General features: G+C 38.6%; 2 protein-coding genes across 3 annotated transcripts; one reads left to right on the top strand and one right to left on the bottom strand.

The window, feature by feature from the left end:
* Positions 1 to 1,134: 1,134 nt before the first annotated feature.
* On the top strand, positions 1,135 to 2,608 carry LOC311490120 (uncharacterized protein). 2 transcript variants are annotated; one of them, XR_014699143.1, is made up of 4 exons: positions 1,135 to 1,527; positions 1,676 to 1,748; positions 1,871 to 1,996; positions 2,104 to 2,608. XR_014699143.1 is itself a non-coding variant. In XM_084547479.1 (3 exons), exons 1-3 carry the CDS (start codon positions 1,234 to 1,236, stop codon positions 1,924 to 1,926), a joined length of 423 nt encoding a protein of 140 aa, XP_084403605.1. In that variant the 5' UTR covers positions 1,135 to 1,233; the 3' UTR covers positions 1,927 to 2,033. The 2 variants fall into 2 exon arrangements, 1 of the variants encoding a protein (XP_084403605.1); XM_084547479.1 differs by lacking the exon at positions 2,104 to 2,608 and having other exon boundaries at positions 1,871 to 2,033.
* Positions 2,118 to 14,898, bottom strand: LOC311489920 (CD48 antigen-like; the record flags this gene model as incomplete). The annotated part of the gene is made up of 7 exons (XM_084547230.1): positions 2,118 to 2,264; positions 3,703 to 3,843; positions 4,934 to 4,986; positions 6,750 to 6,800; positions 6,987 to 7,271; positions 7,356 to 7,664; positions 14,841 to 14,898. 7 exons carry the CDS (start codon positions 14,896 to 14,898, stop codon positions 2,118 to 2,120), a joined length of 1,044 nt encoding a protein of 347 aa, XP_084403356.1.
* Between the last annotated feature and the right edge of the window lie 223 nt (positions 14,899 to 15,121).

Here is a 15,121-nt window from a genome sequence, read left to right as displayed (position 1 = left end):
ATAATTTTCTAAAAAGTGACAGGTAACGGACATATATGAGGTGGTGGCTCGGGATGTCCAGCAGTCAGTAGTTAAGCAAACAGCTGTGGCTTTCTTCACCCTTTCCTGAAGAGAAGCACGTGCTGTGTCATATATGCCTGGGACTATTTTCTGAGATAGGGTTTTTCTGCTGGGGAGGACATACATTGGATTGAGGGCATGGCTGTAGCTTCGAAATCCTGCATCTTCTACAATTGAAAATGGTTGGAAATCACGTGCCACCATCTTTGCCAGTTCCTCATCAATTGAGTTCTGCTTGGCTGGGGTCAGAGACTTCTGCAAAAACTGTCTCAGTGAGCTCTGGGCTGATCTAGGTGGTTGCTGGGGTATAGGCCTACTGGGGGCAGACATTGCAGCAGCTTCAGTATCAGTTGCAGTTGATGATGTACTGGCACTTTGAGCAGGTTGCCTTGCTTCCCTTAATTCCTCCACCTGTACTGATGGGTGGACAGTTCGCATGTGCCTGTGCAAATTGTTTGTAGAGCCTGCTCGATAGGAGATGTTAACTTTACACAGTCTACACTGTGCCTTTGAGCTGCTGGTTTCATTGAAATGGGTCCAAATTTTACTCCGTTTCCTGCTGTCACTCATTTTCCTCACCGTTTGTTGTTTCCTCTCGGTCTCTCGTCTGCCTCCTGTCGTGTTTGTCCTCCGCGACCGCTGTGTGTGTGTGTCACCCCTGCCGTGGATGCTGCTATACATCTTGACCAATTACGTGCGGCTTTCACACAAAAAAGTGGAGAAAAAAAAGTTGTTGTTTTTTTCCTCCACTTTTTTAATTGAAAGCCGAACGTGATTGGTCAAGATGTGTGAGAGCAGGCATGGCACGAGGGAGAGTGTCAGGGAGAGGAGACAGTGAGGCACCGAAGAAAAAAAAAAAACACATTGGCTCTGCAGCATCTGCAGAGCACACGCACAACACATGGGGGAGATGAGACAGTGAGGCACCGAAGTGAAAAAAAAAACGGCTCCCTAAATCGGCTCCCAACGAGGAGCCGGCTCCCGTCGTTCACTTCAAAGAGCCGGCTCTTAGAACCGGATCGTTCGCGACCGACACATCACTAGAGTAGAGCGAGTGCGCCGGTGAATGGAAGTAACAGCGAGGCTGGTTAGCACAGCTATTAGGGAATTTAGCAATAAATGTACAGTTTATGTCATAGTTGTTGGTGAATAAAGGCTGTCGCTTCCTGACCAATGGCTGGACGGCGTCTCGACTTCAACTCGCCTTCAACTCCTCTTGGACGCGATCAACAACTTCCAGGCAGTCCGCAGACTGACGAGAAGAAACTGCTGGTTGCTATCAGTGGATTATCTCGTCAATTTAATCGAGTTGCTGCCGAGATGAATGAGCAGTTAACTCAACTCAGCGATACAGTAAACTCCAGGTTGCTGTCCATAGAGGATAAGTTGGCTGCTCTGGAGTCGAACAACTGTGCGGGAGAGACTAACTCTAGGAAGAGAAGACGGGTGCACAATCCCAAGACTGCGGTAAGAATATGTTCGATGACTGCTAGCTAAGCTAAAAGTATCCTAGCCTAAAACAAAGCTAAGAGTAGTAGCCTTGCAAAAGAACAAGTGAGCAAAACCAGTGAAAGTTGCTTTATTAAAGTGTATTTTTCTGTCTTGTAATTTACAGGAAGCAGTAAATTACTGCTACGCCGTCTTCACAACTCAGAGACCAATCGCATGCGCTACGAATCGGAGCAAGGGTAAGATTTAAGCTTAAATAATATGCTTATTAACTTATTTACTGTTCCCCCTTCCTTGTTTAATGTTACTGTGGCTTACGTTTGATTTTTATTCATACCACTCTCATTTAATTGTTTTCCAGCCGCCTGTAAGACCTACTACGAGACAGTAGGGCCTACGCAGGAACTTCAGATATAACCAGCATGAATTTGCATCGCAGGCGGAGGCTGCGAAGAGTTCAGCTCGGGGTCGGTCGAGAAGAAAGAGGGTAAGACTTTTTTTGGTGACTATTTTTCAGGTGCATTGATAGATGTATTGTGTTCATATGCAGTGCATCGCACAGTACTGATTCTCTTAATTGATTGTTTTTTACAGCGAGACAGAGTGTCCTAGCAGAGGACGAGGTTGAACTCTGGAAGTCCGCCACCGTAGACCTGATGTCTGATGAGGAAGACGGCGTTGTTGGCGGGGTGTCTGGATGGATTGTAAGAGCTCCGTCCTTTCGCAGCCAGGAGCTCTCTGAACTCTGTGCCACGCTGCAGTCCCGTTTAGAGGCGACTCCGAAGTACAGAGTCAGGCACCATAGGCGTCTGCAAAACGGGCCTCCCTCAGAGAGAACGCCGCCAGCAAACAGCCAGTTAACAGAGCTGTAACTTTTGTGCTGCTCTGAGCTACCCATATGTTGTGTGGGAACCTCACTTTGTACATAGTTGTGTGTTTGTTCTGATAAAGCTCTTCCTTTAATAAAGCTCTTTTTTTGCTTAAACATGTTCTTGGCAAATGTTCTTTTCCTCAATAAATTCATGTCATTCATGTCCTTGATGGTAATAATAGTGTAGTAGCCTAGGATAACAATGACATGAATATACAGCATAATAACATATCATATAAATAAATTAATAAATAAATATATATATAAATAAATATAATATATAAATTATTACTGAGGTTTACATTTATTATGAGCCGGAGTGATTTTACTCGTTTGAAAGTTGTGGTTTCATCCAATACTGTGTAAGGACATTCAAGCCTGCCTGACCAGGCGCGGTTTCGCTGCCAATCATGAGAGATTTTACTTGTTTGAAAGTAGTGGTTTCATCCAATACTGACTAAGGATACTCAAGCCAGACCTGGCCAGGCACGGTTTCGCTGCATTCATATGCTAATTAGAACCATTAGCGAGATCTCACACGTCATGGTTCGTTAACGACAATTTGTGGCACAGACAAACGCGACGTTCGCGGGTTGCAAATTGTCATTAACTGCCGAAAATTAGGGAGATCTCTGGGCGTTTACGGGGACGAAAATCACACTTTTCACCCAGTGCCAGTTGTGCTCAACACAACACATTCCTTTATTCTTTTTGTTCTTTGAAATGTATAGATCAGTTTATTTAACGGACGTTTATGAGGAGCTTGAATTTGAACTATGGACCATTCATTTAATAGATTTCAACACAACTACATGTTAAAATCTGCTTATAAATCACAACATAATTAAATTTAAATAGTATGTGTTAAAATATGATTTTTAGTTCAAATATAATCTTTGGTAGCAGTAACTTTAGCTTTGAGCTTAACTTCAAGTATCTCAGATAATATGAAAAACAAAATATATCAAATATCAAAAGTGATTTGTTGATTCAAACCCACATCCATGTACTGTAAATTGTTTGGTGCACAAAGTGGAACAATCATTTTGTCTATCATTGTCAGTACAACATTTTGTGTTGACAATCATTGCTTTTGTATTTTAGAAATGTGTAAATCATTTTAAAAGATGTTCACTACAGTGATGATCCTGTTTGTTACACCTTTCTTTGGTTTTATGCATCAGTCTAACTTTAATATTTACTGTATGTACAATACTATGAAGCCCAGATCTTGTCAGGGCAAGGGTTATGTTAACACCAGTATGTAGAATATATACAGTATATCCTGATGATTTCTCTCAGGATCTGACAGGATTTTCTACTGTTGCATACAGGCTCTCTGGTGGATTCTTGTCTTTAGTCTTAGTGAATCGTTTGGGTCCAGTATGAGGCCCAACCAAGCTGTAGGTGGAGGTTGGAGAAAGATATGGATCATCATCTGCTGAATGCTGATTCAGATCAACCTTGAAGAAAAAAAAAGACAGTTGACAGGGTTCAATCATCTGTATACTTCAGAAACTAAACGTTTCTATGAGTATGACAACAAAAGACAATGAGTGCATATTTGACCTGAGTCTTATGCTCACATTATTCTTAGTTTTGATACCAGTGAGAAATAATTTATTTCTATTTTTCTTTATCTAAGAATATGCAGCAGTACAAACTTCTTCACTAGTATGAAACCAGTAGTTTAGGTTACATGGTGTGAGCTAAAAAAGACAGAAGTGTGAATAAAAATATGGACGACACGTCTCCACTTCATCCCGGTGGTCAAACTGAGGCTGAAATCCAGAGGATACAGGCGGCGCCATCTTGCAAGAGTCTGAGTACTACTGTCTTTTTAACCTGTAGCACTTTGAGATCTTTGATGTAAAGTGCTTTATAAATAAAATGTATTATTATTATTATATTATTATTATCAATGACCCACCCACACTTCCTCTAGACTTACTGGTGGATGATTTGTTTGGTTAATACTACACTCTGCTCTATCGCCACCTGTTACAAAGAAATGTTGGATTATACACTGTACTTATTGTTTTCCTACTGTCACGATCCTACGGGACCATTTCATGAAGGTCGATGATTACAAGATGGCAACTGGTAGTTATCATGATGTTACATCTTGTTTTGATAGTGTCAAATAATTAACTAAAACAAAACTTATCAGAAAAAATGGGCACTTGAACATTCATCAATATTATATTAACTACCTAAAATGACAGAAACCATTCTTGAAAAACATTTATTTGAAGGGTACTTCAAATAAATAAGTGTTTTAGTTTGGCCCAAGTCCCATCCACTAACATGGAGGAGGTGGAGCTTATGACCTATACTGCAGCCAGCCACCAGGGGGAGCTCTACTTGTGCTGGCTTCACTTTAGAGGAGCTGTCCTGTCATCCATCTTTAATACACAGTCTTTAACAATAAACAGACCACCTCATCAGAAAAATCAGGAATTCATCAGTGATTTGTGTACAGAGGATTATCCAACAGATGCTCAAAGCTTAACTGTAAATAATGTAAATTTGCCAACAAAACCTGACACTTACCTCAGTGACCGCATACAATGTATTCTCTATAATTTCTACGTTGTCTCTGTCATCTGCAGGTCAGAGATAAAGAAATTAATGGTGATCAGGTTTAAACGTATTTTTTCTTTTCAGTCTGCTGCCATTTCTGTTTTTTCTTAAACTGTTCCTACATTGAGTCCAAATTTCTTGAATGTATAAATAATTCTAATCTCACACAGACACACAGACATACACTATAAAGTCTCCATATGTGATGTTTTATAATGTAGGTGATCACAAGTGAAGGATTCTGAGAATGAATGAGCTTAAAGCAGCACATAGACTAGAGACTCTAAAACACAGGTGCTTGTCTGAACATTTGCTGTTTCTAAAGAACAGCTGTAAACTATCATGAATACTACATACAGAAGGGTTCAGCATTATTAATGAGTAAGGCAGGAGATAAAACAGACTCATCTTTCTAGTTTGTAATTTAAGATATAATAAATATGTGGACTTACTTTTTCCTCTCTTAAGATGATAATAACAACATGCAGCAACTATAAGGCCAACAACAACAACAGCTATCACAGTAGAGACAATGGCAATAATGTGGAGGTGGTTGGTTTCAGAGTCTGTACAGAAAAACAAACAGATTAGAAAATGATGCCTGGTTTCAGTCACTCAACATTGTTTAGTGTGTACTAGTGTAGCATCGTGTCTTGGAGGATTAAACCTTTAACCAACTATGTCCTAGAAATTACATTTAAACAGTAAACTGTTTTCCCAGTTACTCTGTGGTGATGAAACAGAAACATAGATGTTTTGTCCAGAGGTGAACAGTTTCAGTCACTACAAGTGGGTATTATATTACTAGACTGAATATTTTTGGAGAAAACCCAAAAAAAACACAGTGACAGTGGACAATTTACTGATCGGTTCTGTGTCTAAATGTCTTGACAGATACCTTTATATAAATTTGAAATGAGTTTAATGTAAATTTACATTTTTAGGAGACAAAATTACAGAACAAATGCCTTTTTTGCATCTCAGTTGCTCAACTGAAACCTAATAAGAATAGCCAAACTTAAAACTGCTAACCTTCCAAAAGATAAAAATACTGTAAAACCAGTTATTTAATTAATTTATTCAGTCTGTCAGTCTTACCAGCATGTAGGGTGCAGAAATCTTGAATATGAGTCGTATTCTTCATGGAGCTAATTTGGTTGCTATGGTTACAGATTATTGTTTCATTTGACAGATAGATAAGGAGGGAAGCTCCAGAGTTGGTGACCTTTGATTGCTCTCCTCCCTCCTGAGAGCAGGTTTTGGTGTCACATCTGAAAGTGCTGCTGATGTCTGAGTCCTCTGTGCTGCAGGTCACATTGAGGTTACAGGAGTCTGAGCTGATGGACACAGAGTTTGTCTTCAGATCAACTGGAGACACTGGGTGTGATGGAGGAAAGTAGGCAAAATTAAGGAACAAATGTATTTTTTGCATCTCATTTGCTCGATTGAAACCTAATAAGAATAGCCAAACTTAAAGTGTAAAACTACTAACCTTCCAAAAGATAAAAACACTGTAAAACCTTTTATTTAATTAATTTATTCAGTCTGTCAGTCTTACCAGCACGTAGGGGGCAGAAATCTTGAATCTGAGTCGTATTCTTCATGGAGCTAATTTGGTTGCTGTGGTTACAGATGATTGTTTCATTTGACAGATAGATAAGGAGGGAAGCTCCAGAGCTGGTGACCTTTGATTGCTCTCCTCCCTCCTGAGAGCAGGTTTTGGTGTCACATCTGAAAGTGCTGCTGATGTCTGAGTCCTCTGTGCTGCAGGTCACAGTGAGCTTACAGGAGCCTGAGCTGATGGACACAGAGTCTGTCTTCAGATCAACTGGAGACACTGGATGTGATGGAGGAAAGTAGGCAAAATTAAGGAACAAATGTCTTTTTTTGCCACTCAGTTGCTCAATTAAACCCTAATCAGAGTAGCCAAACTTAAAGTGTAAAACTACTAACCTTCCAAAAGATAAAAATACTGTAAAACCAGTTATTTAATTAATTAATTTATTGAGTCTGTCAGTCTTACCAGCACGTAGGGGGCAGAAATCTTGAATCTGAGTCGTATTCTTCGTGGAGCTAATTTGGTTGCTGTGGTTACAGATGATTGTTTCATTCAACAGGTGGACACGGAGGGAAGCTCCAGAGTTGGTGACCTTTGATTGCTCTCCTCCCTCCTGAGAGCAGGTTTTGTTGACACATCTGAAAGTGCTGCTGATGTCTGAGTCCTCTGTGCTGCAGGTCACAGTGAGGTTACAGGAGTCTGAGCTGATGGACACAGAGTCTGGATTCAGATCAACTGGAGACACTGGATCTGATGGAGGAAAGTAGGTGGAGGAGGTTTAGAAACATGACAGCAGATGTTCTCTGTCAGTGTCTGAAATGTTAAGAAACCTACCTTGAACTGTGACGTTGTATTCAGCTAATGTTTGTTCATCTTGACTCCCTGTCATTCGTGCTGTATAAACTCCACTGTCTGCATCTTGTAGATTCTTCAATTTCATTGAGTAATTTTCCACAGACAACTCAACCCTTCCAGTGTAACCTTCAGTGACTCTTGGTTCTCCACCAGGTGAATATGCTACTAAAACATTGCTTGTATTAAATTTCCAGACAAGAAGTATAAATTCCTTTGGAACATTATCCATGACTTCCAGAAGTACATCATCTCCTCTCTTCACAAACACAGGAGTCACAGCACTGGACCCTGTAAAACAGTAGATACATAATAATGAAATTAAAGATCAATCACAAATACTGTATTCCTTTCCAGAATTTCCAACAGAATTCTGATCAGTTAAAAATGATTATGTACATTTAGGTCATCTAGATTTACTAAGGATTCTCATTTTTATTTGAAAATATCTTTACTTGACTTTGACTCAGTGTGTATTTTTGAGAAGTGACATTGAAATGAAGAGGTCAGTAAAAGTCTTTATATAATGAGTCTTTTCCATCTGTCCATTCTTTCTCTTCTGAAAACCTCTGGACTTTCTACAGTCTTCTTCTCTATCTGTGAATCTTTTGTTCTTTCGTTCTACAAGTCACCACGGGAAAAACCAAATTGATGCAATTTAATGACTAAGATAAACTTAAAATTGTCTCAGTGTACTGTGTATTATTATCCCATGTCTTTATTATAATCAACATTTCTTTATTGAGTTTTGTCAGTTTATTTTTTTAGCTGAAATATTTCAGTGAAAACCTCTTCAGCATCAACAACCACTGATGTGTCTGTTGCTTTTATTTTCTTCCTTGTCGTTTCACCATTTGTTACAACCGAGCTCACAGATGTACGTCTGGTTTATCTTTAAATTATGTGTCAGTTACAAAGAAACATGCAAACAAACAGTAGCTAACCATGTCAGTTTGTCCAACTTCTGCTTTACAGCAGACATGTGAGTACTGCACGTATGGTTGGCTCATTATAGCCTTTTTATTTATGACACTGTCATAAAACGACATAATGAGGGCGATGGTTGGATTAAAAAAGGAAGTTGTTTAACAATAAAATTCTACAGTGTTGAGTCTCTGAGTAACAGCAATCATACTACAATAAAATACAAGTAGAAGAGCTGTTGTTTCAGGTTTGTATGATTAAAATGTCTAAGAACATTGTAGACTGTCTGTGTACTGCCTACAATATAAATCTGTATAAAGATTTGGATACACATGGATTAAAGATTTCCGTCAACTCGGGTCTCAAAAGGCTAAAAATGAGATCGGTGCAGATCCGAAGAGAAAATAAAAAAAGAGAGAGGGGGGTCTACAACACCGATATGATACGCAACAACTTCACCTATCAGCTGTGGAGTTTTAACTGTCTGAGAGGAGCCTGCCTGCCTGCGCGCGCCTCGGGCTGCGCCGAGCTCTCCTCCGGTGAGGAGGGAGACACGCCGCGGCCCTCGGCTGAAGAAGGGAGGCATCAGCAGCAGACCAACCTCACGCCAGGCGGAGGTGGTTGCGCCAGACCGTTAATGATCCTTCCGCAGGTTCACCTACGGAAACCTTGTTACGACTTTTACTTCCTCTAGATAGTCAAGTTTGATCGTCTTCTCGGCGCTCCGCCAGGGCCGTGACCGACTCCGAGGACCTCACTAAACATCCAATCGGTAGTATAGCGACGGGCGGTGTGTACAAAGGGCAGGGACTTAATCAACGCGAGTTTATGACCCGCGCTTACTGGGAATTCCTCGTTCATGGGAAATAATTGCAATCCCCAATCCCTATCACTTGTGGGGTTCAGCGGGTTACCCCTCTCGGCGTGGGGATTTTATTTTTTAATGCTCAATGCATGTTTTTTTTTAATGTCACGTCAATTTATCATTCAATCAAACATGACCAAAAAGAAAGGCACAGGATGTCCACAAACAAAAGGTTAAAACTCCACAAAGTGATTGCCTAAAAAAAATTTCAGTCAGATGATTTTTTTCTTTTTTTTGCTTTAATCCCAGGATACATGATGTTTTTACTATTTAATGTGGTGGCCCTGGGCCTAATTATATATAATGTATTTTTATAGAGATAAATGTGAAGGAATGCAAGCTAGTAGATAAAACTGTCTGAACATGTTGATTACAGTAAGTGTAAGAAAAGTATTGTTTGAAGGAACTCTAATACTATTTATATTGATCAGCCACAACATTATAACCACTGACAGGAGAAGTAAATAACATTGACCAGGTAACCCCACCCCATAGTGATGACACTCCTTGATGGCAGCAGCCATCCCCAGCAGGATGCAGCCTGACACAGACACACACACAAAAACACTTTAGGAACAACTAAAAAAAGGGATGATCCACAGAGGCCCCTCCCCTCAAAGGTCCCCACTAACAACATTCTGTTGCCAGACACCACAGAACACCACAGGACATGATAAATTATATTTATCATGGAGCATATTTATCAATCTACACATTAAACATGTTTTATATACACAGCATTGTATATCATTTTGTTTATGAACTATAGTAATCCTCATATTAGTTTTGATCTCACTTGGGTTTTCTAGATCACAAGCAAATTGAGTTATATAAGCCTGTTATATTTATACATATACATATGTAAGGAATTGTATGAGTTAATTTCATGCTGTATTTTATCATAAATGAACATAGTTTGTGGCTTTTTTCCGCTGGTATTCTGTTCAGTTTTAAACTCTTATTTTGAGGAAGATGTTTTACATACGTTAAAGATATCATGCCTGAAAGAACGGATGTAATTGCTCGACATGGTTTACTGATCCCATGAAAAAATACACTGAACGAAATAATTTTGTGGTGTAGTAATATTTATTAGGTTAACTGTCACAATTTATTTTGTAATTGAGAACTGGAATTATTCAAGTAAAACGATATGTCATTCAACTAATAAACAAACTGTGGGAAGAGTAAGTTTTAGTATGTATTTTCATATAATATTCAAAGGTTTCATAATCATTGCACAGGAACGTAGAAATACTAAGTAAGTTTTATTAAGTGTTGCGTTTAGAAACCACGCACGTACATACATCACGCATGCGCTTCGTTGCCCACCAAAACACAAGACAATGACGGCGGTTAAGTTTAATGGAGGCAGGAGCGGATAAATCCTTTTGGAGGCAAGTCATTCAGGGTTGTTCCTGCATATGTAACAGAATTAAAATCACGTATCACTGTACCTTAATTTTACTATGGTCACTAAACACAACATTCCTGTGGACTTGGGTTATACATCCCAGGGGTACAGTAGTCAGACCTCACTGCTAGTAGTGTAAAACCTGGATCTTCTGAGAGATTCGGATCAGTCTGAGTTACTCACTTGTATGAGCCAGGTTTTGCGAGTCATTTGAGTCACTTGAGCCACAAGACCCAAAATGGCCCGATTGCGAAAGAAAGTGTTTCCAGTACATTCACTTGAGACATAATAAAGCAGAGTAAACACCTAATAAAGGATTATTACAGTTACCTATTATTGCCATTTATCAGTTGTGATACATAGTCACTGAAAATCATATATAGTATCTTACACAAGCCTAAACCCAAAGCTCAAAATTAAACTGTGCAAAGAAAAAAGAAAAACAAAACATGAATGAGGACAGGGTCACTACTACGAAAGAATATTTTATTTTCTTATGGTCTAAAATGTATGTGGAGTGTATGCAGCGTAGGCCATTAAGCCTATCCGCAGCGGACTCATGAGTGGCGGATCGGACTCATGAGTAGCAGATCTGCTACAGATTCGCTACTCATGAATCCCTGCTGGCTGAGTGCAGGTGGCGCTGCTTGCTAGTGGTCAGGTCACGTAGTACATTTTGTGAACTCGCTCGGCAAAGAAGCAAAATGTACGTATGTAAGATGTTTGAATGGTGCAGTTTATTGATTATATATCAATCAAATGTGGTAGGACTCAACTGAGCCGGTTCAATAGACGTCTAGATTCATGATTCTTGAGTCTTCTTTGGTGGCCGGTTCAATGAGCCGGATCCTGAATCTTTTTTCCACTGCTACTTGCTGCCCCTTTGTTAAGTGCACAAGTTATGAGCTCCACCATCGTTTTTATTAATTATCTTAATTTTATATAAAACGAGTGTGTATAAAAGATCATCCCAAGTGGTTTATTTTGTGTTTATGAAACGTATAGCTCCCAAACGGTCGAGCACGTTCTTTTAATGTAAAGTTGACTGTGGTTTTCTTTCTTTATTTATATTATGTGGCCAGTGCAACATGTTTTGCTAGCTAACCAGCTAACCACTTTTTATTTTGCACTTGCAGTGAGACATGTGTATATGTGTGTCAGTGTTGGGCACGTTACTTTTAAAAAGTAATTAGTTATAGTTATTAGTTACTTCTCCCAAAAAGTAACCGAGTTAGTAATTGAATTACTCCACTATAAAAGTAACTAGTTACCAGGGAAAGTAACTACTGCATTACATTTTTTTTTTTAAAAATACACTACCGGTCAAAAGTTTTAGAACACCCTAATTTTTCCAGTTATTTACTGTAATTCAAGTCCAATAAATAGCTTGACATGGTACAAAGATAAGTACTGAAAAGCCAAAGGTTAAAAAAAGGGTTTGGTTACCCAAAACTGAAAATAATGTACATTTCAGAATTATACAAAAAGGCCTCTTTCAGAGAACACGAAGTGGGTTAATAATTTAAAGCTGTTCTGCAGCAATGAAGATTAAATCAGCCTTGAAAGCTGGTGCTACTAATTCCTACAGGTGTTCCAACTTTTCTTGGTTACTTACAACCCCCTCTGTCTGCATAAAAGCAGTGTTGGAACACACTGTGGTACCAGACCCTCATGAGCGTCAGGTGAACACTATTGTACTTCAGAAAGTAGTGTGTCGCTACACAAATGGTGAGAAAAGGGCAATTAACAATGGAAGAGAGACAGACCATCATAAAACTTAAAATGTAGGTCTTTCCTTATGGGAAATTGCAAAGAAAGTCAAGGTGTCAGTGAGTACAGTTTTCTTCACCATCAAAAGGCGCTCAGAAACTGGGGGAAACTCTGACAGGAAGAGGTCTGGCAGACCGAAAGCGACAACTGAATCAGAGGACAAGTCTCTGAGAGTTAACAGCTTACGTGATGGGCGGCTCACAGGACAACAGCTTCAAGCACAGCTTACAGTTTTTTTCAGTTGCTAACAAGCGTTTGTCCAACCAGTTGTCACATTTTCAAAACTCCAAACACAATTAACACAGCATCGGCCTTTAGTGGCCATACCATTCACACATTTCATGTGGTTTTCACACAATATGCAGTCAGTGAACACATTTCCATAATGCTTACATTTTCTTAACATGCCAACAAGCTATACCTCCCAACAAAATTATGGATTGTTTTTCTATTATTTATGAATGTTAACACACAACATCCCACAATAGCAAAAACAATATTCCAAACCTTAGATACAGTATAAAAACCTCTGCTTCTGCAATGATATCAGTTCAAAAACAATATATCTCATCTGATGATAGTTTTTTTCGATCACTAACAACATGGTTTGAAGTCCACCCAAGACTGGTACGTCTCTTCCTTCTACCCTATTCCCCTTTCCTCAACCCCATAGAGGAGTTCTTTTCTGCATGGAGGTGGAAGGTTTATGACCATCAGCCACATGACCAGATGTCCCTCCTTGAAGCCATGGATGCTGGCTGCTGGGACATCACAGTTCATGAGTGCCAAGGGTGGATCCGACATACCAAGCGTTTTTATCCCAGGTGCATCGCCTTGGATAATACCAGATGCGATGTTGATGAAAACATGTGGCCTAACCCTGAAGATCGCAGAGATTAGATAGATACAGTAATTTTGTGCTTTTTTTTGTGTTTTTGAGAAGAAAGTTATCCATTTGGCCAATTGTGTTTTGTAGGCGTGAGTCTGTGTTAAGAGTTTAGAAAAAGTATCTGAAGTATGGGTAAGCACTTGTTAGCGATTGAAAAAAAACTGTAATAAGTTTTAAGACGATTTTTATAGTGATATTAAAATCTAGTTCAGATGACGTTTGATTTATTACGGTCTGTATTTTCCAGATTCAAAAAAGATGAAATGGTTGAGCTACAGGACACTTGGATTATTTCAGACGAGCAGTATGGAGACATTTCATTGATTATTGATGTATTTTTGGACGTTTGAAGCTAAGATACCACTCACTGCAGAAAAAACGAGTGGAAAAAACACCTCTCAAACTCACAGAAGAACACGGATGTTAACAAAACTTCACCAATCCTTCTATCGATAAAAGGGTTAGTAAATAATAACGAAGATTTAATCTTAGGGTGAACTATACCTTATTTTTGTTTTGCCATGCAAACTTGTTGGAAAATGTTTTATTGAAAAAATTATTTTTTCACTCAAGAAAAATAAAGGTGTTGTTAAATTAAACAGTTGCCTCAAGTCATTGTTTCAATAAACAAAAACATTAAGAAAAAATGTAGGCAATTTAAACTGCAGAAAAATGATGTTAAATGTTATGTAAATGTTACTTAAATATAGTCCATAAATAAAAGTTAGAAAAAGTGTTTAAAAATTACCTTGAAAAGCCATTGATTTTAGGTGAGATTTTTCAGCTTGAAGCATTAAGAGTCTAAGTAAAACTTAGTAAAATTCAATGACCACATTAATAATCATCAGTAAATTACTTGAATTTTGCTAGTAAAAGAAACTTATATCAGCAAGTAAAGTTTACTTGATAATCGCCCTTGTAGGTGCAAAAACTTTCCTAGGTTTGTCTAAGTAAATAACACTTCAAATTTTTTTTATTTATATAGCTAAAACCTACATATTATTTAAGGTGTACGATAGTACTGCCAGTAAGTCAAGAGATGAAGTGTCAATGGTTATAAAGTTCTAACTTTAATTTGTCATGAAAAACTAAATTTGTTGTGGCTCCATTTTAAGCTGTGAACCCAGGAAATGGTTACACATGGTTATTTTATATTAAATTCTTAGACAAGACAAACTTCGACAGAAACATGTCTCCTCTCTATCAAGAAACAGTTACATTTACAATGTACTATGGACATATAGTACTTTAACCCCTTAACGCCTGAATTGATTTTTCAATTATATAAAGAAATTAATTATTTGTGTTTTTGCTTACCACTCCGACCAGTCCTACGAGAAACTAGTGCTTGCAAAAGGTTCCTAGAAATTTTTTGAATGTGCACAAACCGACATTACATGCGTTATTTCGGCTGCAGTCTGAGCGTAAACAGTGCATCATGAATTCGCGACACTAGGCGTGAAGAGGTTAATATCTGTTTATATCATTTTCACGTTTCAACATTTACTGGACCTTATCCCTCTTCTGCGGGCTATAGTACAAAAAGCAGATTTTAAAATTAAAAAGATACAAAACATCAACTATTAGTACAAAAATAATTTTTACCTTGACTTTGACTTGAATACAGCACAAAAACAGCCAATAAGAAGAATATATGTGCCATTTCAAGACATGTGATCCAGTTTAAGGAAGTGCATGAGTCAGGTCGTCAGAGTGAATGAAAAAAAATGTAGGTTCCTGTTCAGTATATCCTACAGGCGTTAACTGTCAGTGAGAGCAGAAGTGTTTTAGCTTTGTGGTTACCCTAAGCAAGATGCTGTTTGTGAGCCTCTAGTTTGTCAAACTACAATTACACTAACTACTATTACACTTCACGTACACTGTGA

Source organism: Chelon labrosus, assembly GCF_963514085.1.
Source record: "Chelon labrosus genome assembly, chromosome: 6".
Taxonomy (NCBI): Eukaryota; Metazoa; Chordata; class Actinopteri; order Mugiliformes; family Mugilidae; genus Chelon; species Chelon labrosus.
Note: the sequence above shows the minus strand (reverse complement) of the source record. Positions and strands in the feature narration are given on the sequence as shown.

What these genes read in the sequence shown, in the direction of transcription:
- LOC311490120 (XM_084547479.1), top strand. Translation starts at nt 1,234, where the DNA reads ATGGCTGGACGGCGTCTCGACTTCAACTCGCCTTCAACTCCTCTTGGA. An exon ending in TGCACAATCCCAAGACTGCG is followed by an intron (nt 1,528 to 1,675) that starts GTAAGAATATGT and finishes TGTAATTTACAG; the next exon opens with GAAGCAGTAAATTACTGCTA. An exon ending in CGCTACGAATCGGAGCAAGG is followed by an intron (nt 1,749 to 1,870) that starts GTAAGATTTAAG and finishes ATTGTTTTCCAG; the next exon opens with CCGCCTGTAAGACCTACTAC.